General features: G+C 40.8%; 1 protein-coding gene across 4 annotated transcripts; it reads right to left on the bottom strand.

Annotated features, from left to right (window-relative positions):
- Window positions 1–13: 13 nt before the first annotated feature.
- RABGEF1 (RAB guanine nucleotide exchange factor 1) lies at window positions 14–26,836 on the bottom strand. Of its 4 annotated transcripts, none has more exons than XM_058817720.1 (11): window positions 26,720–26,836; window positions 17,015–17,200; window positions 14,895–15,061; window positions 13,810–13,929; window positions 11,865–11,885; window positions 9,414–9,583; window positions 6,122–6,203; window positions 4,739–4,871; window positions 4,222–4,313; window positions 3,116–3,372; window positions 14–1,981 (listed from the first exon to the last, which is right to left on the bottom strand). In XM_058817720.1, the coding sequence occupies exons 2-11, from the start codon at window positions 17,191–17,193 to the stop codon at window positions 1,583–1,585; spliced, it is 1,620 nt and encodes a 539-aa protein (XP_058673703.1). In that variant the 5' UTR covers window positions 17,194–17,200; window positions 26,720–26,836; the 3' UTR covers window positions 14–1,582. The 4 variants fall into 4 exon arrangements, with proteins under 4 accessions (XP_058673703.1, XP_058673702.1, XP_058673705.1 ...); XM_058817719.1 differs by lacking the exon at window positions 26,720–26,836 and adding an exon at window positions 26,310–26,536; XM_058817722.1 differs by lacking the exons at window positions 11,865–11,885; window positions 13,810–13,929; window positions 26,720–26,836 and adding an exon at window positions 26,310–26,531 and having other exon boundaries at window positions 9,414–9,580.
- Window positions 26,837–27,638: the final 802 nt, after the last annotated feature.

The raw sequence follows: 27,638 nt of genomic DNA, 5'->3' as shown, positions 1-27,638 counted from the left end.
GGGGTTTAGGGACTCTTTAACCAGGGCAGAACTTTATTTAAACACTCTCATTTACACAACAGCTGCAAATTTGCTTCCCCCACCCCTCCCTGGGGACAAACCTGGAGATCAGAATCAGCACCTAAATAAAGGAAATAAATCCCAGGATTATTTACTAAGCGATTTGGGTGGTGACACACGGAATAATTTGATTTTTTGCTGTTGTTTTGAGCACCCCAGCGCTGCAGCTGCTTCTGTGGACACCAGGGGTGGTGCATAGTTCATAAAAAGGCCAAAAATGCCAGAAAAAGGAGAAATCACAGTCGTGGTCTGAAGTTATTGCAGTGCAGATTTAACAGAAGCCTCAGTGAATGGGAATGAAGCGTCAGGTTTGTGTTTTCCTCCTCATGGCAAGAATTAAACCTGGCTTAAAAGCAGCTCCAGCTGAGCTTTGTGTTTGGGATCTCAGGAGCTGCAAGAGATTTCCAAATGACACAGAAAAAGTTTCCAAGTTCTGTTTAAGAGGTTGTTTTTTGTGGGGTGAGCTCCTCTTTTTCACCCCAATCTGAATTTTAGTGGTTTTTAGTGACACAAAAAGCCATTCAAGGTGCTGAAGGGGTCGCTGAAGAGCAGAAGGTTGATGTTTCATGGAAATAAAGTGCATTTTTCTGCTCCTTCTAAAAAGCAACCTCAAATTATATGAATTTATTTATTTATTTATTTATTTTCCCCAGGATTGTCAAAAAAGCAACCAAAATTCATCCCACTGATGGAAGTGACCAGGAGAGAGAGAGACACTTTTGGAGCAACTCTTTCATGGTCTCTTTCCTCTCCCCTTTTTTGTTCCACATTCTGCAGTTTTTAATACAAATATTTCCTCCTATTCCTGAAATATTTTCAATTTCTGGCCCCCACACAGTAAAATCAGCACTTTGTGCACCACTCAAGGCTACCAGGTGTTCTGACAGAGCATTTAAATGAAGAAATGGCATCTTTTAAATAATTTTTTTTAACAAAGCAGATTAAGATGATTTCTCAAGTTTGCAAATCACAACTTCTCCCCTCCAGGTTATCCAAACTCCAACAGCATTTTTGCCTTTTTACTGCAAGATGGTGGAACTAAAAGGTGCTAAAATGAATATTTTGAGAACATTTTCACTCACGCACGAGCTCATGCACAGTTGGGACATTAGATTTGAAATCTATTTACAATTTTACATATTTTACAATATATAATTCATCTTTACAGCTACAGAATAAGTTCAGACTAACATTGGTTTTTTTTTTTTCTGCTGGAACTTGGCTTCAAGTTAAACTGATTATTAAAAACAATTAAGTGCATGCTTAGAAGGGAACTTTCAGGAGAGATGTCAATGGACTAGCGTTGCTTAAAAATTACACCAGTTTGTGTAGAAAATCGAAATTCAGTTCAAAAAACCCACCAAAGCCTAAGAGAAACCTACAGGACTAAAATAAATACAATTCATTCCACTTAACCAAAAAAAAAAAACCAAACCCCAAACCAAAAGTACCTTTAAAAATGTACTGATTTAAGCTCTTTTAAGATTTAAATTTCCTTTCCTTCCCAGCTAGCTGAGGAGAATTACCCTGCATAGACCTGAGGCTGCAGGGGTGGGGGCAGCTTATCATTCTCCACATTTTCAGAGTCAATGGCTGCTAAGGCTTGGCTTTTTGCTTTGATTTCTAAGGGATACTTCTCCACAATATCCTCCACCTCCTTGGTGATGCCATCAGTCCAATCAATGAGGTCTTTCTCCAATTTCTTGGCTTCACTGACAATTCTTTCCTGTCTCTCATTCAACTGAGAGAGGAGGTCTAAGCTTTTGCACATCTGCTTCACCCCCAGGCACACATCTGGGGAGAAGCTGTCAGACTCCTGCTTTTTTGGGGAGGTCTGGCCACTCATGAAACGATCAAAATCTTCCTGGCTCAGGTTTAGGGACTGAGCATCCAGTTTTTCAATGAAGGCCACAGCACAGCACTGCAAACAAAGCACAGAGAGCATCACTGCAAGAATCACCACACACCGAAATGTTTTACACTCAGAAAATGTTTGACACTGTTTTACGAAGGGAAGAAGGGCAGAAGAAGGGCAGAAGAAGGGCAAAAGAAGGGCAAAAGAAGGGCAAAAGAAGGGCAAAAGAAGGGCAAAAGAAGGGCAAAAGAAGGGCAAAAGAAGGGCAAAAGAAGGGCAAAAGAAGGGCAAAAGAAGGGCAAAAGAAGGGCAAAAGAAGGGCAAAAGAAGGGCAAAAGAAGGGCAAAAGAAGGGCAAAAGAAGGGCAAAAGAAGGGCAAAAGAAGGGCAAAAGAAGGGCAAAAGAAGGGCAAAAGAAGGGCAAAAGAAGGGCAAAAGAAGGGCAAAAGAAGGGCAAAAGAAGGGCAAAAGAAGGGCAAAAGAAGGGCAAAAGAAGGGCAAAAGAAGGGCAAAAGAAGGGCAAAAGAAGGGCAAAAGAAGGGCAAAAGAAGGGCAAAAGAAGGGCAAAAGAAGGGCAAAAGAAGGGCAAAAGAAGGGCAAAAGAAGGGCAAAAGAAGGGCAAAAGAAGGGCAAAAGAAGGGCAAAAGAAGGGCAAAAGAAGGGCAAAAGAAGGGCAAAAGAAGGGCAAAAGAAGGGCAAAAGAAGGGCAAAAGAAGGGCAAAAGAAGGGCAAAAGAAGGGCAAAAGAAGGGCAAAAGAAGGGCAAAAGAAGGGCAGAATATACAATATAATAGAAAATGTTTTCTACATTTACTGAAAATGTTACAACATTTACTATTCCTTTCCCTCTTCTTACACCAGCAACTAATTGTTGGTGGAATTTACGTTTACACACTGGAATTTCTGTTTATGAATTGGAATTTAGGTTTACACATTGGAATTTCTATTTACAAATTGGAATTCAGGCTTACACACTGGAATTTATATTCATGAATTGGAATTCAGCTTTACCCACTGGAATTCAGCTTTACCCACTGGAATTCAGGTTTATGAATTGGAATTTAGATTTACGAATTGGAGCTTAGGTTTACGAATGTGAATTTATATTTATGAATTTGAATTTATGCCCTTTGCTGGCAACTCCTACCTCCAGCTAAAAGCCCAACCTTGCTGTCCAAGCCCCCCTTCCCTGGTGCACTCACCAGGTTGGTGAAATAATATCCATCCTCCCCAGTCATCAGCCTGCTGGGGTTGCAGAAGCGAGTGATGTACTGGATGTTGGACTGCAGCCGTGGGGGGTTCCCCTTGAGCACGATGTAAATCAGGGTGGGCAGGAAATCATCAGCAGAGGCTGGCTCATTTTTGGTGATTTTGATGGCATTGAAGATGTGCTTGCTGCACTTGGTGATGCAGGCCAGCTTGTCCCGAGGGACACGCTTGGAGTCCATCTCGATGATGTCTGGGAGGGGAAAAAAAATCCTGGAATTATTTAAATTGTAATGATCAGGCAATGAATAAGCAGGATTTGCTGGGTGATATTCAGGGAAATAAAGTGCATTTTTCTGCTCCTGATTCTTCTAAAAAGCAAGCTCAAATTATATGAATTAATTTAAAGTTATATGCATTAATTTTAAAATATGCAAGTTTATTTAAAACTAGGGGATTTCACTCCAAAAACCTGGGGGATTTCACCCCAAAAAACCTGGGGGATTTCACCCAAAAAAACCTGGGGGATTTCACCCAAAAAAACCTGGGGGATTTCACCCCAAAAAAACCTGGGGGATTTCACCCCAAAAAAACTGGGGGATTTCACCCCAAAAAAACTGGGGGATTTCACCCCAAAAAAACTGGGGGATTTCACCCCAAAACCCTGGGCGATTTCACTCCAAAAACCTGGGTAATTTCACTCCAAAAAAGTGGGCAATTTCACCCCAAAAACCTGGGCGATTTCACTCAAAACTACATGAATTTACTTAAAACTACGTGAATTTACTTAAAATTTTTAATTTAATTTAAATTATACAATTTATTTTAAAATTATATTATTTTAAATTACATGAATTTTTAAAAATTAATTTATTGCATCATTTATTGCATTTATTGCATCATTTCTGTCTGTGGGGAAGTGTTTTAAGTAGATCAGTTAATTCTAAGCACTTCAGTGTGGAAATTATCCCTGCTCCACAGCTGAAATTCCAAACTCCTGCACATTTAACAGACCCACCTTTGTGATCACAGCAAAAACCATCTCAATAAGGAAGAGAGGTGAGATTGAAAGCTGTAAATCCAGAATTGATCACTCACAAACCTGTGATTGCCTTTACAACCATGTCAGAGACCTCTGGGATCTCCTCACTGACAGGAACACAGAGCATCTGGGGAGTCACCCAGTGCAGAGCCCTGCAACAGGAGAAAAAGGAGTTGAGGGTTAAGGAGTGAAGGTAAAAAGGAGAAAAAAGGGTTAAAAAACTCTCAGTGCCACTCACAGGCAGGGGTTTGAAACCTGAACTCAGGGCAAAGGAATGCTTTGTGTCACTGAGCCATTATTCCAGCCACAAACCAGTTTATTCCACTGATGTCATTTATTTTCACAGAAAGCACTTCCTTTTTTTAAAAATTATTTTTGGCAGTGATTTAATAAGAGCTAATTTTCCCAGTGTAGTGGTTGCCATTATCCCACCTATTCATTCTTTCTGTATTTTTAATAAAAAGCTTTGAACCCTTAACAAGCCATTTTTCTGTGCACAGCACAAAGTTTTTAACATGGTTGATTCAGAGCTCATTTAGAGAATTAGGAATTAATTAATTTTCCTTTCAAGCCTTACCTGATCCTCTTTTGGACAGCAAGGTCTTTCTTCTCATCATCAGTTGTCTCAGGGCAAAAAACATATTTATACTGGCGAGTCATGATGTATTTCTCAACCTCATCCATTGCCTTCTCCACTTTTTCAGGGGGCACTGAAAGGAACAAATCCCACACATTAAATATTCCAGGGCTCTTTGCAAGGTTTAATCCCAATATCAGCAAATTAAGGTTACTCATTCAAGGCAACCTGAGTTCATAAATGGATATAATACATCCATTATAATATATATAAAAAATAAGAAATATATGTGTGCATATATATATAGTAAGAATTATAATACATATATATTATTAGAAATTTAATAAAATATAATACAATAAAGATAATAAATAAAAAAAAATTTAAAGATAAATTAAAAAATGGGAAAGGAAAAGGGAAAGGAAAAGGGAAAGGGAAAGGGAAAGGGAAAGGGAAAGGGAAAGGGAAAGGAAAGGGAAAGGGAAAGGGAAAGGGAAAGGGAAAGGGAAAGGGAAAGGGAAAGGAGAAGGGAAAGGGAAAGGGAAAGGGAAAGGGAAAGGGAAAGGGAAAGGGAAAGGAAAAGGGAAAGGGAAAGGAAAAGGGAAAGGAAAAGGGAAAGGAAAAGGGAAAGGAAAAGGGAAAGGGAAAGGGAAAGGGAAAGGGAAAGGGAAAGGAAAAGGGAAAGGGAAAGGGAAAGGGAAAGGGAAAGGAAAAGGGAAAGGAAAAGGGAAAGGAAAAGGGAAAGGAAAAGGGAAAGGGAAAGGGAAAGGGAAAGGGAAAGGGAAAGGAAAAGGGAAAGGGAAAGGGAAAGGGAAAGGAAAAGGGAAAGGAAAAGGGAAAGGAAAAGGGAAAGGAAAAGGGAAAGGAAAAGGGAAAGGAAAAGGGAAAGGAAAAGGGAAAGGAAAAGGGAAAGGAAAAGGGAAAGGAAAAGGGAAAGGAAAAGGGAAAGGAAAAGGGAAAGGAAAAGGGAAAGGAAAAGGGAAAGGAAAAGGGAAAGGAAAAGGGAAAGGAAAAGGGAAAGGAAAAGGGAAGGGAAAAGGGAAAGGAAAAGGGAAAGGAAAAGGGAAAGGAAAAGGGAAAGGAAAAGGGAAAGGAAAAGGGAAAGGAAAAGGGAAAGGAAAAGGGAAAGGAAAAGGGAAAGGAAAAGGGAAAGGAAAAGGGAAAGGAAAAGGGAAAGGAAAAGGGAAAGGAAAAGGGAAAGGAAAAGGGAAAGGAAAAGGGAAAGGAAAAGGGAAAGGAAAAGGGAAAGGAAAAGGGAAAGGAAAAGGGAAAGGAAAAGGGAAAGGAAAAGGGAAAAGCATTTCTGAAGCTTTTCTTGCACTGAAAATTCAATTTAGTTTTACATCATTGCTTTTGGAAGAGGAAGGTGAAAGAAGCTGGTACCTTTCCAACGTGTCTGCAGCCTGTCTGCCACATTTTGGTAAAAGTCCTGGGCACACTCAGATTGTTCCTCAATGCTCAAATCCTGCAGGAGAACAGAACAGGGAGTAAGTGTGAAGGGCTGGCAGCAAACCTCATGTTTTGGTTTGGTTTAAGGCAATCGTCCAGCTGCAGTAACAGTCTGAGAATGCAGAGGTGTCAGCAGAGGTGTTCAGAGTGGCTCAGTTTTAGTTACAAACAGGAGAAGGCAACACTGGCTCTTTAATGTGTGAAAAATAAATGGATATTAGCACAGGTGCAATGGCTTTTTCCTCTGGGAGCACTGACAGAATAACTCAGACTAAACAAAATGTTTGTCCCTGTTTAACCCCTGATTTTTTAAAAAGATATTTTATAATCTATAAAACCCCCAATAACAAAAATTATTTGAAATAACATCTCTACAGCACATTTCTGATGATAAAGTTACTGTTAAATATATTTACAGTGGTATTTGTGAAGCAACACTGGCCTTTGCTAACTGAGCACCAGAAGAACATAAAATTAATTTAATTAAGGCAATTTTCATCATTAAATTAAACCAAACATTAAAAAAAGTGAGCGAACAATTTGATTTCTGAATTCTTTAAGGCCAAAAACCAGACATTTTCCTGTACACAGGTGTCAGCTCTTGCTGAAACTGGATTTTAGGCCAGGTTTATGTGTAGTAAAAAAATCCCAAGTTTTGCGAAGGCTGAAGTAGGAAATGAGAACTCAAATATAAACCCAATCTGTTCTCACAAACTCTGTGCTCAGAATAAACAGATCCAAAAAAAGGAAATAAAAGTTCAAGAAGAATTTAAAACAGAGGGAATTTAAGATTCCATGAGAACTCAGGAGATAATTTGGAACTAAACAGCAAAGGGAGAAGAAGAGGGGAATAAAAATCGTGCTGAATTCTGACTGATTCCAACCATAGGTGGCACCACAGACTAATATTTTAAGAATATTGATTTTTTAAAATGGAAAATGAAGGTAACACTTATTTAATATTAAAAACAAGCAGCACAGTGAAGGATATAAGGAGATGCTGAATTATCTTTAGAAATTTTTAGGCTTAATTTGTGTCACCCTTGAAGTGTCCCAGGCCAGGCTGGGGTTTGGAGCCACCTGGCACTGTGGAAGGTGTCCCTGCTCAGATCATCTTTAATTCCTTTCAACCCAAACCACCCTGTGAGATCTAAAACCTCACCAAGTGATATCTTAGGTCATTTCCACAATCATATCAATGTAGAATATTGCTGGACAGACCCATTTATGTGGGATTTAGTCAGGACTCATTTATCTGGGCTGCTCTGGGGTTAGCAGCATCCTTTGGTCCCACACTACCAAGAAAAGGCACCCAGATCTTATTTTGATTAATCTGAAGGCTCCTGCCCCACTCCAGAAAATCCAAACTTGTTGCGGTGTGTCCTAAGCTTCCAAGTCCCTTCCCCAGGTGTGCCAATGTGGGATCTCAGCACCTCAGGACTGAGGTGCAGAGTGGCCGAGACCACCCTTGGGGGGCTCGGGAGTCCTGGAATGTTGCCAGAAGTGTCTGGTGGCTGCACTTTGATCCTGCACAGGAGATGACACCTGTGTGAGGATGGGAGGATTTCACTGGGTGAATGGTGAAGGGATAAGTTAGTTAAAGTGTAAGACACAGGGTTTAGGATTTTGGTACAGGGGGGTCTAAAGAAGTAAGATGGAGGAATTGGGGCATGTCCTGTTCTTCTTCTTCTTCTTCTTGGCCTCCATCTTCTGTGGTGATGGTGGCACTTTGGGATTGGTTATTACTAAAAGTGCACCGGTTAATAAGGGTAGAAGGTATTGGGGAAAAATGATAAATATTGTACACGTAACTTCGGGTATAAAGATAAGTGACCGCCCCGGGGGCTTGCAGTGTGCCCATGGCTGGCTGCTGTGCAGACCTCTGTCGGGCTGAAAGAAAATCTTTTAGATAAACAATTAATAAACACCGAGTCCGAGACAAGATCAGAAGTCACTCCTCGTCCTTTGAAGCGTCGGCTCTTCAAGGCCATCCCTGGGCCTTTCCCGGCCACCTAGACAGCACAGAAAACTTACATGCCAATACCCCCCTCTCCCTTCCCCCTCGCCCCTCGCTGAGTGAGTCCTGTCAATCAGCTTGGTCAAGTTCAAAGGATGCCCCTCAGGCCTGGGGGTCATTGGCCTGTCTGGGTGTCCCTCGTCCCTTGAGACCCTGCCCCTTCCACCTGGTTGGTGCTCATCTGTCCCCGAGCTTAAACAGGTGATCAGGCCATGTGGTCGGGATTCTGTTGGAGCAGTTGCTCACATTCAGACCTCTGTAACCATGGAATAAACCCCTGGATATAAACCCTCCAGCAGAATCTATCTCCTTTTCTCTTCACCATCACCTGAAGCCTTCCTCCTGAGGTAAATGGAGTTCCTAACAAGCCTGGGCTTGTTCAGTGCCCAGCTGCAACCTCCAGCAAGCCAAGGGATCTCTGGGGTGACACACCACAGCTGCTGCCTTTGGCCCGGCAGCGAGGGCCAGACTGGCCCAGGCACAATCCAACTGGTAATACTGGGATCCATATTGCAATGGCCAGTATCTAACTGGCCAGTATCAGAAATGGAGTGGCCAGCAGGAGCAGAGAGGTCATTCTTCCCCTGTACTCGGCACTGGTGAGGCCTCACTTGGAGTACTGTATCCAGTTCTGGGCCCCTCACTTTAGGAGGGACATCGAGTTACTTGAGCGTGTCCAGAGGAGGGCAACGAGACTAATAAGGGGCTTGGAGCACAAGCCATACGAAGAGCGACTGAGGGAGCTGGGGTTGTTCAGCCTGGAGAAAAGGAGACTCAGGGGCGACCTCATCGCTCTCTACAACTTCCTGAAGGGTGGCTGTGGTGAGCTGGGGGTCGGTCTCTTTCTCCGGGCGACAACAGATAGAACAAGAGGACACAGTCTCAAGCTGCGTCAAGCGAGATGTAAGTTAGAATTAAGAAGGAAATATTTCACAGAAAAAGTGGTCAGATACTGGAATCATTTACCCAGTGAGGTGGTGGAGTCATCATCCCTTGAAGAATTCAAAAAAAGACTGGATGTGGCACTTGTTGCCATGATCTAGTGAACAGTTAGAACATCGACTGGACTTGATGATCTTATAGGTCTCTTCCAGCCTTGAACTTCTGTGATTCTGTGATTCTGTAACCCAAACTGCTGGAAGAAGTGCAGCATTTCCTCCCTCTCCCAAATTGCCCCATTTTATTGAGACAAGACCATTCAGAGCTCACCCTTTTATGGCTCATGGTGTCCAAGAAGAGTTTGCATTGCTTGTAGATGTCCTGGCCAGGTTTCTGGTAGGTCCTGATGAAGTCGATGAACTCCTTGGACACTCGGTCTGTCTCGAGGCTGGCCTGCCTGTGGATGGCAGGGCTGGGAGCCTTGGCCTCCTGGAGCTCTGCTGCCAAAATTCAGGGCACACAGATCAGGATTTTACACTGATGGGTAAGGTCAGAAAGATTTTATCATTTCGAGTGACTTTTTATAGTAATTCTATTAATTTAATATATTAAATTCTACTGTTTTCTATATTAAATTCTATATTTTTTACCTTTTTTTACATTGATGGATACTTGCAGAAAGGTTTTATCATTTCCGGTCACTTTTTATATTAATTATATTAATTATATATATAATTATTATAATTAATTCTATTATTATTATAAAAATATATTGATATATTTAATTAATATAATTATATTAATTTAACATATTAAATTCTATTACATTCTATAGTAAATTCTGTATTTTTAGTTTTTTACACTGATGGATACTTGCAGAAAGGTTTCCTCATTTCCCGTCACTTTTTATATTACTTATATAATTTAATATAGTAAATTAATATAAGTCTATTAATTTACTATATTAAATTCTACTGTAATCTATATTAAATTCTATATTTTTTACCTTTCTTTACACTGATGGATACTTGCAGAAAGGTTTTATCACTTCCAGTCACTTTTTATATTAATTCTATTAACATAATAAATTCTATTACACTCTATATTAAATTCTGTGTTTTTTAAATTGATGGATAATTGCAGAAAAGTATAATAATTTTGAGTCACTTTTAATATTAATTATATTACTTTAATACATTAAATTAATTAATATATTAAAATAATATCATTAATTGTATTAATTTAATATATTAAATTATATTCTGTTCTATATTAAATTCTATATTTTAAGTTTTTTTACACTGATGGATAATTACAGAAAGGTTTTATAATTTCCAGTCACTTTTTATATTAATTATATTAATTTAACATATTAAATAAATTAATATATTAAATTAATATAATTAATTTAATATATTAATATATTGAATTAATATATTAAAATATTATAATTATACTCTATATTAAATTCTAATTTTTTACTCTGATGGATAATTGCAGAAAAGTATAATAATTTTGAGTCACTTTTAATAGTAATTATATTACTTTAATACATTAAATTAATTAATATATTAAAATTAATTAATATATTAATTTAATATATTAAATTCTACTGTATTCTATATTAAATTCTATATTTTTTACAGTTTTTTTGTAAACTGATGGATAACTGCAGAATGGTTTTATCATTTCCAGTCACTTAAAATATTAATTATATTAATATATTACATTAAGATATTAAAATAATATCATTAATTATATTAATTTAATATATTAAAGTCAGCATTTTTCAATTTTTTACGCTGATGGATAACTGCAAAAAAGTTTTATAATTTCCAGTCACTTTAAATATTAGTTATATTAATTTAATATATTAAATATATTAAATTCTATTATATTCTATATTAAATTCAATATTTTTTACAAATTTTTTCCAGGTTTTTGACACTGATTGATAATTGCAGAAAGCTTTATCATTTCCAAATGTGCAAATTGGTCATTTGTAGTTGTGTAAATGTGAATTGCAAATGAGGAATTGTGTAAATTGTATTTCTCAAGGTTTGCCAGGGAAATGCTGGATGTAATAATAAGAATAACGATAAAAATATATAATGATTCTAATAACAATAATAACGATAACGATGATAACGATAATGATAAAGATGATGGTAACGATAATAACGATGACAACGATAACGATGACAACGATAACGATGACAACGATAACGATGACAACGATAACGATGACAACGATAACGATGACAACGATAACGATGACAACGATAACGATGACAACGATAATGATAATAACGATAATGGTAACGATAATAATAATAATGATAATAATAACGATAATAATAATAACAACGATAATAATAATAACTATAATAATAACGATAATAATGATTATAATAACAATAACCATAATAATAACCATAATAATAACCATAATAACGATAATAATAATGATAATAATAACCATAATAATAACGATAATAATAACCATAATAATAACGATAATAATAACCATAATAATAACGATAATAATAACCATAATAACAACGATAATAATAACCATAATAATAACGATAATAATAACCATAATAACCATAATAATAACGATAATAATAACGATAATAACGATAATAACAATAATAACAATAACAATAATAATAATAATAATAATAATAATAATAATAATAATAATAATGCTTTTTTCCACAAAATAATCTGATTTTCCAAGTTCCAAGCTCACTGTGCTGCTGCAGTACCTTCACCCACCTTTCAGCTTGCCAGCCAGCGCTGTTGGAAATGGAGGGATTGAACAGAGGTGGTGGAAATGAACGTGGTGAGAGGCAAGCAGAGAGACAGAAAACATGAAAATATTCATGGTCAGCACCAGACAAACAGGGCTTTAACCTGAAACCACCTCACATGCACAGAAATGCTGCTTCCAACCAGCATGCACAATCCAAAGGGAAAAGAAAGAAATGGGATTGATGTGTTGAAGTTGGTGTGATTTGGATTTGAGGGAGCTCAGTGGGGTTTTTCTGGTTGTTCTGTGTTTCTGAAGAGTTCAAGCACCACAGAAAATCCCAAGTTGTGTCACCCAGGGAGCTCCAAACTCCTCTGAGCAGAGCCCACACTCAGCACAGGGAGTGACCTGGGCAGGCACCACCAGAGCACCTCTGGTATTTCAGTGCCCAGAACAGGAGAGGTTACGCAAATATTGAAATTCCAACTGCAGCAATTGAGACAGAGAGTGCAAACCCAACTCCTTTCCAGCTACTCAGGGACATTTCCAGAGGGGATTTCTTTCCATTGCCTTTACAATTCACTCCATGCACCCCAAACCCTCCACAGGATTCCAGCTGAAGGGTGGCCATTAATTAAATTTGTCATTAGAGAAGCACAAAGCTTATTTGGAAATAATAAACCAAGAAAAGGGCAGAATTATCAGCTATTTCTTCCACGATTAATCACTAATCTCATTTCACAGCACAGCTGAAAGTTTATTTACTTACTTCAACAATGAGTTCACTCTTTTATAAAAATAATGAGCCTCATTTTACTGTATGACCTTAAGCAATGTGAATATTATTTTTTTCAGTCACAAATTCAAACTAGATTGCTGTTTAGTGACTAGAGAGATGTAGTCAACTGAGGCAGATTAATATTAAGTATTAAAAAGTGAATGTTAATTAGAATGAACTGTCTTTTAGTGAGTTACACCAAGAATTATTGTAGTTGCAGATTCTCTAATCTCTGAGCTGAAATCCTGTTTTAAGGAAAATTAATCTGTACTGATTATCAAGTGCTGCAGGAATAAATGAACTTCCAGCAATAAAATATCCTCAGGTTTGTCCTGTGTTCTCAGAGAATTCAATCCAACTAAAAAGAAGCTGATCACAGCCAAGAAATTCCAACAAGTTAAAGAGAGGAAAATGCCAAAATGCCAGGAGCAAGCATGGGAAGAGTGAAGGAAGGACCAGCTTCACAAAAATAAACATAATTAATATTTCACTCTTTCTAGAGGAAAACCACTTGTCACAGCAGACCAGGAGCACTCCAGGATTCACTATGGTTGTGCCATGGAGTCCAAGCATGGATGTGAACAGGAATTGTCCCCAACTCTGTCACACACAGCCCTTCATCACCTTCCTGGAATCATTAATAAACATTGCACATTTCTTTAGCCAGCAGAACGAGTCAGGATTGCAAACAATTCCTGGAGGAGGAGCTCTAAAAGCTGTTTGGTGTCCTTTTGGTTTAAGTGAAATCAGTGTCTCCTCTTGATGGGAAATTTTCTTCTTGGTTTATATAACAAATATCTGGAGATGTTTTGAGAATGCCAAAGTTCTTGAAGTGGTTTCAACTCATAATAATCAGATTTGTAACAGCAACCTGATTTTTTTTAAAAATAAAAACACAAAGCAGCAAAAGATCCAGCTAATTCTTACAAAATTCTTGTTTTGTTGATCCTAATCCTGAAGTGGAGCTCAAAGAAGCTTCAGCTTTACATTTGTGGCTCCCTTCTAAAAAGCAAAGGATTGGTTTAGAGATTCAACACCACCTCAGGATGCTGGACTTGATTTTTTTTGCCATCTTCATGTTGAAGAGCACAAGTTACAACTGGCACAACCCTAGTTTGTGTTTAGCAAAGCCCAACTAAGAGCCAAGCTTACTGAAACCAGGCAGACAGCTCTCCCAGGCTGTGCTGCATTACCTTCAGAAGGGGAAGCCAGTTCCCAGGAGGGAGTAAAAATTTCCTTCAAATCCCTGAGAATGTTATCAGCATTCCTCTCCCTCCCCAGCTGTCCTTGCTTAGGGGTTTTCTCTTCAGCTGCTGAAATAAAAGGGCCAAAGCAAGCAGGGCACCAAGAGCAGGAGCATGGCAGGACAGGTGGTGAAGGGATAACAAAAAAAGAAAAGATGGAAAGTGAGAAAAATGAACATTAAAAATTAAAAAGGTTTAATGCAGGTGAATGAACGCCTTGTGTAGCAGCTGCTGTCATGCACCAGGACAACTCTAACCAGAAAAATGCTGAATTTCAAATAAAGAAAATGCATTGTCTCTAAGGTTAAGACAGATTAATGTAGCTTTTTCTTCTGGAATTCCTCCTCCAGAGCCCAGCATCTCCCAGCTTCTGCCTGTGTGAGCTTTGCTATGCCAAGCCAGCAGTGCCATTCATCATTCCTGCTTGTAACACATTCTGGAGAGCAAACACCCAACCTGATATTGCCAGCCCACACAAACACTGCCAGCCTCACTTTTATGTGCAGCTCAGGGCACCCTGCTCACACATCCCATTTTTCCTGCCAAACTGAGGCACCCTGGCAGCACCAGCTGACATTTCTCTCACTGTGAGTGTGATATTTCTGTCACACTCACACACAGCAGTTTGGGGTGACTGACAGGCAGCACCTTCTCTGCTGCTCTCTCTCTCTCCAGGAGGAATTCCCCTTGCAGCCCTAAATCCTGGTGTGACACCATGGCTGAGTCAGGAATTCCTCTGGAATGTGTGCCAGAGGAACAGGGAACTTCCTCTCAGCAGTGCAGTGCCAGCACCAGGAACACATTTCTGCTGTTCAGTGGTAAAATCACACAGAAACACAGGTTTAGCTCTATTTGACAGATTGTTTGCCATCACTCACATTTTTCTGTGTTTTCAGTAGCAATCACTCTCCAGAAGCATCACTAGCCCAACTTTTAAAAGTCAAAGCACAGAGCATTAATCTGTCTTTTAGAACAACACATCTGCCAAAAACTTTTCACTTTAAAATGCACAGAAGCATGAAAAGCAGAGTTACCCTTCTTAGCTCCTGCTCTGGAGGAAGCAGTGAAGAACTTCTTCACAGTAGTCACCTTTCTTGTTTTCTCATTGGTTTTCTTCTCCTCAAACTTGGAGAAGGTCAGGGACTGTGCCCCCTGGCTGCTCTGGCTGCTGGCATAGGCTTCCTCCTCCTCACGCTGGAGCCTGCAGGTGGGAAAACACAGGTCTGGTGTCATATTTTATGAAAAATTCTTTTGTTGGAATCTTTTCTCCTGAGAAGCTTCAGAAACAAAATGTAAACAATGATTATCTGCTGCTGTGGAATGCAATAGGTGAATCTTTGATTGGTCTCATGTCATTGTTTTTTAATTAGTGGCCAATCACAGTCCAGCTGTCTTGGACTCTCTGGTCAGTCACAAGATTTTATTATCATTCCTCTCCTTCCTTTCTAACCTTCTGATGAAACCCTTTCTCTTTCTTTAGTATAGTTTTAATATGTAATTTTTCTTTTAATATACAATATATCATAAAATAATAAACCAGCCTTCTGAACATGGAGTCAACATTCTCATCTCTTCCCTCATCCTGGGACCCCTGTGAACCACCACAGTCTGGTTTAAGGGCTTAGAACCAAGGCAAAGGAGCTGATTTCCTGTGCAATCATTAATTACTCATTTTACATTTTAATTCTCCCCTCTGCCTATCTCCCTTCACTACAGGACACCCCCCTTTCCATGCAGAGGTAGAAGTGTGGAAAGCTCAGGGTTAAATAGTGAGGTGCAAAGAGAGATGATTGAGGTTTAAGCATGGTCACCTTCCCCTGATGTCACACTCTGAGTTACCCAAAGGCACAGGGGGGATTTCCAGCAGGAAATTCATCCAGCAGCAGATTTATTCAGCAGATTCATTTTCAGCAGCAGATTCATTCCTTCCCCCCTGCCTCACACTGAGTTTCCCAACCTGTTGCCTCAGGCAGTCCTTCCCCGTCTGACAAAAGCAAAATACCCTGTCCCAGTCTCAGAAATATTTTGGGAAATAGATCATTGTTGTCACAATCTGCTTTGGTGATAAATATCTGCTTGAATGGATGAGGCAAAGTTTGAAAGAGCAAGTTTTTAATCTAAAGCAGAGGAGGGCAAACTCACCAACCCTGCACCCTTTTTTCCTCCTGAGCAGGAGGATTCAAATTGGTCACAGGATGCTGAGAGCTGAGGAATTGTCTTTAAACATCCCTCCAGCTCAGGATGGACCATCAATAGTCTGGGATCTGCAATCTCTTGAGGCAGGAATTGTATTTTATCAGTGCTGACAAACCTGTGCTCACTGCAACAAACAATCACAGCTTATCTGTGCCTTCAGTATCTCCCAGCTACTCATTAAAGAATTCCTTGAACACTCCACTTTGCTTTAGAGATGATCCAAGAGTGGCAGCATAAATATCTGCCCTAATAATAAAGTTGTTATTAACTGTGCAAGACATTTATGGCAGAGCAAAACAATGACATGACCTCTGTGAAAACACACCTTCCATTTTCAGGGTCAAGCATTTATCACACGAGGAAAACTACATTGGCTTGCAGAAAATAAGTGATTGGACAATTAAAAAAAAGCTTTGATGTTCTTGGGCTTAAGCCTGTAGTTGAAAAGAATGACCACAGAGAAGGCTAAAATCAGTTTTTAACCAGCAGCTGGAGTGTAAAACCATGGTGCAGGAAAGAAATAATTGCCATCTCCAGAGGGTATTGAATCAAAATTGTCTAACTGCTGATAGAAATACAGATTTGCATATGCAAATTAGGTCAAAGTATTCATGGGCAGCTTGGGCTCTGTTTAGATTTCTTCCCTCTCAGATTTTCTTTTCAAACCTCTTACACCAGAATGTCCTGAACATCCATCTTTGCACGAAAAGGAAGGAAAGGCCAAATTGGGGAATTTGTGATGAACCTGAGCCAGAAACAGGACCAGGAAAGAGGAGGCAGGAACAGAATTTGGAAGAGTCACTCTGAAGGAAGAAAACATCCATCATCTTTGCATCAAAAGGAAGGAAAGGTCAGATTGGGGGATTTGTGATGAACCTGAGCAAACAGGGCTGGGAAAGAGGAGGCAGGAACAGGATTTGGAAGAGTGACCCTGAAGGAAGAAAAGAAGGTTCTTTACCGCTCTGCCAGCTCCCAATCCTCTTGGATCTGCTTCTGCCTGGCCTTGTGGTATTCCTCCCTCCAGCACTTGGAGCAGAAGCCCTGCCAGGCAGGGTTGCCATAGTACCCACAGCCCTTCTTGCACAGCAGCTCCGACTGATCCACGTGGATCCCCCTGCGCTCCGACTTCAGGTTCATCTTCCTCCTGAGGAAGAGGAGAAGGGTTAAAATCACAAACCTGGCAGCAGCCTGCAGGAAATCATTGCTTCTGAGGGTTTGCCTTCAGAAAGGAGTCACCTGCTTGAATTATTGAACAGCTCCATAGCAACGGAATGAGGGGAGGGAGGGCACGGTTACATAACCAGGAGCCCCAAAGCCAGGGGACAAAGGGACATCTTGTAGGGCTGGGACCCTCACACAGGTCCAGAAAATGGTACAGGGAACTAGTGACAGTCCCACAGCCAGGGGACAAAGGCCCCAGACACACTTTGAAGGGCTGTCACCCTCACACAGGTCCAAAAAATGGCCCAGGGCAGCAGCGACAGTCCCGCAGCCAGGGGACAAATTGCCAATGCACATCTTTGCAGTGACAGTCCCACAGCCAGGGCACAAATTGCCAATGCACATCTTTGCAGTGACAGTCCCACAGCCAGGGCACAAATTGCCAATGCACATCTTTGCAGTGACAGTCCCACAGCCAGGGCACAAATTGCCAATGCACACCTTTGCAGTGACAGTCCCACAGCCAGGGCACAAATTGCCAATGCACATCTTTGCAGTGACAGTCCCACAGCCAGGGCACAAATTGCCAATGCACATCTTTGCAGTGACAGTCCCACAGCCAGGGCACAAATTGCCAATGCACATCTTTGCAGTGACAGTCCCACAGCCAGGGGACAAAGCCCCAGGCTCTGCTCTCACCAGCACCTTGCTTTCAGAGCCAATACACAAAGCAATGGGGAAATAAAAAGAAATAAAGTTCCAAAAGGCAGCAAAGGGAGCAGACACAATGCACTGTGTGAATGAATGAACAGAATGCATTCTGCCTGCACAGAGCCACTCTGGTGAGGCTTCAGGGCCCCTAAAGGGCCCTTGGGGAATCACAGCTGACCCCATTTCCCCAGGCTCTGCCAGGGTTAAAGTCCCTCCTGCACACAGAACAGCCCTGGGGGTTTATCTTTAGTGACTGCAACAAAAAAAGCAATGTTAAGGTGTGCATGTTCAAATATTGATATTTATTTTTCACTACTGACAAACAGGGAAATAGCAGAATTAGCACAGCAAGGTTTTGTCCAGTAAATGCAGCCCCTTTTCCTTCCTGCCATGTATGGAAAGCAAGAGGAAAAAGGGATTTTCTTAAACTGAAGAACATCAGTCAATGACTCAGAGTTTTCTTCTGTTCCCCTGAAATTCCACCCCCAAACTCTTCTCTGGATCATCCAGCAAAGGATGGAATATGCACAAATGTCACTGAGAGTTCTCTACTCCAGGAAATTCCAGCTCTTTTCTTCCAAGCTCAGTTATCCCCTTAAAAAAGACTGATTATGTTTAACATTTCCCATTAATGTCATCAAGTTATTTTGAGCTAAGTAACAGGAAACACACAATTTTCTCTGAGGGGGGAACAAATTCAATATTCCATCTTATCTACGTAAGGATTAAGATTTCTCCCACTTTTCTATTTTTGAAAGAAATAATGAGTTGCTAAAAATAACCTAAAAATAGTTTCATTGTAGAGATGTGCATATTAAGGGAATCAATTTCTTGATGACATCATTTATAGCTACGTGTTCTCATTTTTATAGATGGGAGAGCAGCTGAATAATTTCTTTTTTTTTCCCCACTGAAAAGCCTGACAGACAACATTGTGCTGCTGCAGAACAAAATGGAAAAGAAATTAAATATTTGAGAGTTTTACTTCATTCCCATAGACAGAAATAACTGAGAAACATAAATATTTTGCTTTCACAAAAATTTTTTTGGTTTCATTTGCTGATTTCTCAAGGAAGGTTTGTGTGGGAGCTCCTGGCTGCCAACACCTCAGAGGTCAGAAATGAAATTTTCAGTGTGTGTCAGCTGCACAGCCTGGGCAGGAATTGCATTTTGGCAGCATCGGCACACTCAGGCCATTCCCAGAGCATCACTCGTGTCCTTGAGCAACAATTCTGAAAAGAAAGGGGAAGGAAAAGCCTGAAACTCTTCACTGATTCAGTTTCAAGAGCATTTCCTAAAAGCAGAAGCTGCAGCAGCATTTTGGTCAGAGACCTCAATTGCAGGTGGCTGTCCTAGAAAAAAATGCTGCAAATATTCATCAAATGTTTAATTGTTTAATTGCCACTGATGTGAAGCTGATCAATGCTTTCACTGGAAACCACAACAAATAAAAACATTCTCATACCACAAACTTCCCAGAAATGCCACAGGGATCTGTGTGAGGGAATAAAACCCTGTAAAATCCTGTCACCCACCAGAACAGACCCACCTGTCACAACCCCAGAACTGCAGCAATTCCAAGAATTCAGGTGTCTGTTCTTATTCAAAAGCACAACTCTGGAACTGCAATAACTACAATTACAACTTATAGTTACAACTCTGAAACTGCAGTAATCCCCAGAACTCAGGTGTCCTTTATTCAGTAAAATCCTGTCACCCACCAGAACAGAGTCACAACCCCAGAACTGCAATAATCCCAAGAATTCAGGTGTCTGTTCTTATTCAAAAGCACAACTCTGGAACTGCAGTAACTATAATATAGTTACAACTCTGGAACTGCAATAATCCCAAGAATTCAGGTGTCCTTATTCAAAAGCACAACTCTGGAACTGCAATAATCCCAAGAATTCAAGTGTCTGTTCTTATTCAAAAGCACAACTCTGGAACTGCAATAACTATAATATAGTTACAACTCTGGAACTGCAATAATTCCAAGAATTCAGGTGTCTGTTCTTATTCAAAAGCACAACTCTGGAACTGCAATAGCTATAATATAGTTACAACTCAGGAACTGCAATAATCCCAAGAATTGAGGTATCTGTTCTTATTCAAAGCCCCATATTCTAGATTTAATTTGAAAATTAAAGGACAAATCAAACACCTGAAAGCACAGCATGGCTCTGCCACCAGAGGGGCACCAAAATCCCCTCTGTGCCCACAGAGCTGCAGCCCTGTGCACATTAAATGAAAAATGAATCCTGCTCAGTGGCCAGGGAGCTGCAGGCACAGCCCTACCCTCCCTGAGTGTTTGCAGGGCCACCAGCCCAGCCTGGGGACAAAGGAGTCACCTGAGCACAGCAAGGAGTCACATGCTGCACACAGAGCTGACACTTCACACAGAAAAAGTCCTTGCAAACAAATAAACAAAAAAAAAAGTTTCTCAGCTGATTTCTGCAGGTCAGCATTAATATTGTAATGAGGAAACAGCTCAGGGTTTGAGAAAATGAATGTGAAAAAAAAGATCAAATTATTTTTGGCAAGTAACTTAACGCCAAATCTTACATAATATTAATAAAATAATTTTTAATTTAAAAAGTTTAAATTATAATAGATAGTATTAAATATACACAATATATAATTATACAATAAAATATATATTAGATTCTATCATAATACATTATATAGTAACATTATTACATATTAATATTACAATGTATTATATACAATATATAATAATTATTATATTATGTACAATATTAAAATATTGCATAATGATTGTTTCTATTCATAACATATTATTAATAATATTTATGCCATACATAGTATTCTTACAACATATTATATAACAATCTTATGTTATAAGAATACTATATGTTGCATAAATACTATTAATATTTTATATTATAATATATAATATATATAATATAACATATAATATATACTAATATTTTATATATCACTATAGTTCTAATAATATAATTATATTTTATAATATATACTACATAATATATAACATATAACATACAATATATAACATATATATTATATAATATTTTATATTATTTTATATATATTTTGTATTTATAATTTATATATATATAATTTATATATAATTTATAATTATAAATTATAAAAGTTATAATTTTATAATAACTATATAATTATAAAATTTTATTATTAACGAATAATTATATAATTATAATATACTATATATAGAAATAATATATTTTTATATATTTATAATTATAATATTACATAATAAAAACGTTTTGTTGGAATTGTAGAGTGCCCAAAATGCTTTTTCCCCCTTTCTCTGTTCCTTTCCCTCCCAGTCCCAAAGGTGACCATTGCTTACCCACAATCAGCTCCTGTGTTTGCACACTCACACCACACATTCTGCAGGGTCACATCTCTTATTTTCACTCATGGCCTGTTCAAAGCTGACTTCAGACATAATTGAAAGGAAAAAACCAAATTTGTTGTTTTTCTGGAGCTGGAGAGCAGCAAACTCCAAACACCTTTACACCACCTGCCCACTGAGAAATCAGAAAAACATAAGGAAGGTAACAATTTCCCACATTAAATGGAAAAAAATCGAATCCAGAATTTATCCACAATAAAATACCAGATGATCACAAATAACATTAACAAGTAAAAGCTGGAGAGAGGCTTTGCACCAAACACCCTCCTGGTCCCAGTTCCAGCACTTCAGGAGGCAGCACATCAACAATTTAACATCATTTAACATCTCTTCATGTGAATTCACCAGGGAAGGCAGGAATGACACCTCAAACACCACAGGACAGAATAAAAAACTTCTTTTGAGCATTTCTGTGCCAGGACTGAACCTCATCACTCTTGAATATCTGTGTTAATTAGCAACACCCCTTCCAAGAGTTCACAAAAACAATGGGCTCTCAGACTTGGTTGTTAATTCATAAAATGCCTTTACTTAATGTCACTTATTTGCAAGTAAATCTGCTGGTTTTCCCTTCTCCAGTGAAATGGGGAAATGGGAATTAGCCAACTCTTTTTTGTGATTTTTAAAGTGCACCTCACACACTGTGGGTGCTCCTGAGGGATGGATTTGGGATAATCCCAGCCTGGAAAGGTCCCCCTGCTGGCTGGGGACACCAAAATGCTCCCTGTCCTGCTGCCACAAGAATTCCCAGTTGGGAATGTCCAGATTATTCTTTATTTTCCCAAATTCTACTGAAATCAAAAGGAAATGAGGCCTCAGATTCCCATTAAATCAGATCTGCCTGCAGGGCTGCACATCAAAGCTCTCCAGTGACAGATCAGAGCTGCTCCAGATTTTTCAGAGCACCTCACAGCGGTTTTGTTATGATGAAAAAAAAAGCAAACCACCAAATCACTGTGGTTTCATTCAAAATTAGCTTTCTATTGACTTGAATGCAATTTATCCTGAAGCTTTCAAATACATCTTCCTATAAACATTTCTTTTTGCTGTACCCACACTTACAGAATATTGTTTTCTTTTTATTCACCCATTTAGAGCAAACACCTTTTAAGAAGGGCAATACCAATTAATTCAAAATTAGCTTTCTATTGACTTGAATGCAATTTATCCTGAAGCTTTCAAATACATCTTCCTATAAGCATTTCTTTTTGCTGTACCCACACTTACAGAATATTGTTTTCTTTTTATTCACCCATTTAGAGCAAACACCTTTTAAGAAGGGCAATACCAATTAATTCAAAATTAGCTTTCTGTTGGCTTGAATGCAATTTATCCTGAAGCTTTCAAATACATCTTCCTATAAACATTTTTGTTTCTGCACCCACACTTTGAGATTTTTTTTCCTTTTTTTTGACCTGTTTTGAGCAAACACCTTTCAGAAGGGCAATACCAACTTCACTTTCCCTGTCACACCTCTGGGACAACACAGACAGAGTTAAGGCACAGCAAACACCAATTTTGCTCCAAGGCCATTTTTGCCAGTGATCCATGAAGGGGACTGAAGGAGCAGCAATCATTCCTCCAGGACTTTCTGTAGCTCAATAACAGCAAAATAATAAAGTCTAATTTTCACACAGACCAAGCTACAAAATAACCAGAAAAATCCAAATTAAATGCATTAAATCAGGTGTCAGTCACAGCATCCTCAGCTTCTATGGGTGGGGAAAAAAGGCTCCTCCAACCTGAATTAGAGCCAATTTAATGCACACATGAAAGACTAAACTCATGTAACACCTTCTTTTCAGCAAGGAACACAAGGAATCCTCCCAGCACTGCAGACACAGCTCTGGGTGAAAGATGCTTCAGGAGCAGCAGGGATTTACCACTCCAACACCCCCAGCCTGTTTTTCTGGTTCTTTTCCACCTCCCTGCCTTGCCAGGGATGGAGCAAAGTGATCTGAAGCTTTATTAGCAGTGCAGATTGTCAGGAGATCTCAGCTGGGTCATAAACTATTTATTAGGGCTGGATTGCTGAGGTCACCTTTGGAGAGCTGGCTGGAAAAGCTCAAATTCAAAGCTGAGCAGAAAGGGTCTTGCTCAATCAATCAATAAACACCTTCACTAAGAGCTAATTGCAACCAATTTATAATTATTACAAGCTGTGAAGAACAGTTTTTAAGTAACTCCACAAACTAGCACTGGAAATTAAAGGAGCAGCTTTAATTCTATAATTGAAGTTCTATAAATGAGTTTCAGCATCGGTAACAACTTAATTAAATGTATCTAAAACCAGCAAACACTGGGAACAGGCAGCTTTGCTTTGGGTTGTGGCTGTTTTGGGTTTTTTTGCTGTTGTTGGTCTGTTTTTTTATTCCCTCTCTAAAATTAAGTTTTAAAATTAAAAAAATATCTTGGCACAAGCATCAGCAACAACCTTCAGCAGTCTTTTCACTGGGCTGAATTAAATGAGATTCAGCTCTTCAAAAGTCACCCCAGCCCTTCACGAACAACCTGAATTCCTCTCATTCAGAAACATCAAAGTGCCCCAAAGAATGCCCACAATGAACTCACTGCAACTCCCTGGCATTAATGGCCATTCCCAGAAATGGAATATTAAAGCAGAAAAAAAATAAGAAAAGCAGGGAGGCTCCAAACACACAATTCTTACAGGAACTGCTGCTGGGTCACATTTTACTGGTGCCTGAATACTCCATCTTAATTCAGAACAAGCCAACTTCAATCACTAAAAATAGATTTAGAAGGTAGGTTAGAAAGTGCATCAAAACTGAGGGGTGGAAGCAGTCAAGGTGTATTTTGTATTTTGTCAATGGAAAAGTGCCCTTAAAATGGATTTATTGCAAAGAATCACTGACTCAAACACCCCAAAATTCTGAAGAGCAGCAACCCAAGTGTTGAAAGAGTCGTGATTCAGGTGGAACCCCAAACACTCAGGCATGTAATTAGCAGCAGGGTAATTAACCATGAGCTAATTTCCTCCCAAGGAGAGGGTGGGGCAGGATGAGCTCAGGCTGGAGAACAGAAAACACAAAAGCCATTGGACAAGTTGGGGATTAGGCAAGAGGTCTGGGTGTTATCTCTGCAGTGCTCACACCTTCCATGTGCATCTCCCTTGCAATTACAGCATTCCAGCTCCAGCAGCTGGAGGACAAACAGTGCAGGGAAAACAGTCCCCAGAAAAGAAACAGCCATGAGCACCCACTTCAAACAAACCACAGAGCTGCTCCTGGCATTGGGAGGGAAATTGCAGCCACTGATGGAACCTCCAAAATCCTGCTGGCCACAAGGCTGCAGCTCTGCATTTCCTCAGCTTGGAGTTGGGATTTCCCTTCAAATGTCAGCCCGGGCCCGGGGGCACAGGTTTGGGTTGTGACATCGGTGACCAACCAGGCTGTGTCTCACCACCTCCGTGTGACCCACAGCTGGGCTTTGAAGAGGTCACAGGAAACATCAAAAACTCTTTGTGCTGCTCCGCTGGGAGTTCAGGTCACAGGAAAGAGAATATCTGCTTAAACTGCTAAAATCCCCTCAGCAACAGGCTCCTGCACACTATTTCCTGCCAACCACACTCACCTGGACACAGATGGGAATTAAGCTGCCTAAAACCTCAGAGAAAAACTTCAAAATGTTTTATAAACTTCATACCTGACTTGTTACAAGTGGCATCTTAACAGGATTTCACCAACAAGACTTCTAGGCCTAGTTTTAGATCACAAGTGGTTAATTATAAGGAAAAAAAAAAGACCCAAGTGTAATTGGGGATTACACAGCAAGAAAAAAAGGAGCTGAGAAATGCTGTTCTAGCTTAAATAACACCACAGAACAAAATTAAATACCAGAATCATGGACTGTCTTCAAGCTTATAATCTGTTTGTTGTGTAAAGCAGTCTCAGGAATTGCTGTAATTGGCTTTATATCCTATTCTCCCTTTCTACTGGGTGTTGCTCTGGACTTTTTCCTGGTCAGCAAAACATTCCAGTGAGCTACAATTCTCCTCCTAATCCTCCCTGCTGCAAAAACCACTTGTGTAACCGTGTCCAGAAGGGCAGCACATCCAATTCCTGAGTTTCCCTGCTCCTGGAAAACACCTCACCCTTCTCTGCTGCTCTGGTTTGCCCATTGGTCTCACAAAAGTGTTGGGGAACTGGAAAACCAAAGGCAGCTCAGTGCAGCTCCCAAAGTCCTGGTGTGAGGAACCAAAAGTAGCTTCAAATGAGCCCAAACAACAAAATATGGCAAGTCAATCATGGATTTAAATCACAATTTCCACAATGCTTTTCACCTAAATTGTTCAGTGCTGCTAACTCCCAGCACTGGGCCCCACTCAGCCAAACAAAAAAACAATTTAATTTTACCTACAAAACCTTCTCAGCAGCCCATCCCAGCAGGATTTCAGACAGCACTGAGCCACCCCTGAGAGAATTCCTTTGGAAATTCAAGCACATCATTCATCTCCGAGGATCTCACACCCTGCCTGAGCCACTCCCTGCTTCAAGGGAACAACCTGAGCTCCACAGCAGCGACAAACACCCACAAAATCATCCAAAATGCAATGCTCAGCATCTTAAGTGCTCTCCAGACTTCACCTGGCTTCACTTTAAAGGACTTTGATCCTCAGCTGTGCAGTGAGAAGCCAGGCAGGGACGATACTTACAGGAAAAAAGCCAAAACCTCATTGATCCGCAAGGAACTCATCAGGGGAACAGGCTGGGGTGGGGGATTGTTGGTAAAGCTACCAGTGACACCTGCACCCTGTTAGCTACAGGCTCAGAGCCACGGAATTAATTAAACACAGAGATAACAAAAATTAGCTTTAGGAGCTGCACATGGAGGAGGGCAAACACCCACAGCAGCACCGCTCAGCACCTTAAAAATGCTCTAAACTTCCCCCGGCTGGAGTTTAAAGGACTTTAATCCTCAGCCGGGCAGAGGCAATACTTACAAAAAAAAAGCCAAAAACTCCTTGATCCACAAGGAGCTCATGAGGAAAACAGGCTGGGGGGGCATGGTGGCAAAGCTGTCAGCGCCACCTGCACCCCGGTAACACCGGCACAGCCCCACAGAACGAACATTTACATGTACATCTCATAAAAATCACTTTTAGGAGGAGGAAGGCGGGTTGCCAAGTTCCCGCATATCCCGGTGTTTGTTTATCCCGGTGTTTATCCCGATCGCCGCCGCCCTGTGGGGCCCAGGGTCCCCTCGCCCAGGCCCAAGGCGGCAGCGGGGCCGGTGTGAAGCCCCTCGGGGGGCAGACACCGAGCCCCGACCCTCGGTTCCAGCTATAACCGGGGGGACGCGGCCGCCCCCGCTATCCCCGACCCCGCCGGGCCCTCACCCCGCGGCTCTCACCGGCTGCCCCGGGCGGCGGGGCCGGCCCGGCCGCTCCGCTGCGCTGCTGCCGCCGCCGCAGCCCCTCACAGCCCCGGCGCTGCTCGGGCCCTCCCTCAGCCCCTCCGGCCCTCCCTCGGCTCCGGCGGAAGGGCGGGCGGCACCTCCGGGGCGGGACCGAGCCCGGAAGGAAGCGGGGCCGGGCTGGGCGGAGCGGCGGCCGCAGGGCTGAGGGGCGGCGGGTGCCGTGATGGTGAGCGGGGCTGGCACAGGGCCGGGCGCCGTGAGGGTGAGCGGGGCTGGCACAGGGCCGGGCCGGGCTGGCACACGGCTGGGTTGCTGCTGTGACCGCGCCCACAGCCCCTCTCCTCTGTTTTTTGCTATGGAGCTCTCCCAGCTGGTGAATTCCCGCCCCGCAGCCTCCCTTCCTTCTCCAGAGCCCGCAGCAGCTCCGCAGGGCTCCAGGGCCCGGCCCTGGCCCCACACGAGCATCCCAGAGCTGCCTTGGGGAAATATAAAAATACAAAATACCCGCTGCTATTTCAAACTCCTCTTTGCGTGCTCAGTACCAGTGTTGTGTCCTGACTTCTATCTCTTTTTCTTTTATTTTTTTTTCTCTTTTTTCAGCACGGACATCCCACTGTGAGACAGGCAGCGCTTCAGCCGGACAGATGGACAGAAGGAAATTACTTCAGACCAAGGGGAAATCCTTCTGAACAGAGGCAGAAAGGTTCTTTTTGAGCACTGCAGAAACGGGAGCAGCTGCTGTGCTGTGTCACAGGGATGGGTGGGGAGGGAAGGATGGGTCAGTCATTGCAATGATCCATCCCAGCCGGTCTCTCAGCACACGCTGCAGCAGTGCCTCTGCTTAGGAAATTATAATAAACACCTAAATGCCATTAAAACAGCCCAGGACAGAGATTCCTGGCTTAATTTTCAT

The sequence above is a fragment of the Ammospiza caudacuta genome, chromosome 20, assembly GCF_027887145.1.
Source record: "Ammospiza caudacuta isolate bAmmCau1 chromosome 20, bAmmCau1.pri, whole genome shotgun sequence".
In the NCBI taxonomy this organism is placed as follows: Eukaryota; Metazoa; Chordata; class Aves; order Passeriformes; family Passerellidae; genus Ammospiza; species Ammospiza caudacuta.
This window is presented reverse-complemented; position numbering and strand designations above follow the sequence as displayed.

What these genes read in the sequence shown, in the direction of transcription:
- RABGEF1 (XM_058817719.1), bottom strand. Translation starts at nt 26,374, where the DNA reads ATGCCCCCCCAGCCTGTTTTCCTCATGAGCTCCTTGTGGATCAAGGAG. An exon ending in GAGTTTTTGGCTTTTTTTTT is followed by an intron (nt 17,201 to 26,309) that starts GTAAGTATTGCC and finishes CCTCTTCCTCAG; the next exon opens with GAGGAAGATGAACCTGAAGT. An exon ending in GGTTGTAAAGGCAATCACAG is followed by an intron (nt 3,373 to 4,221) that starts GTTTGTGAGTGA and finishes TTCCCCTCCCAG; the next exon opens with ACATCATCGAGATGGACTCC.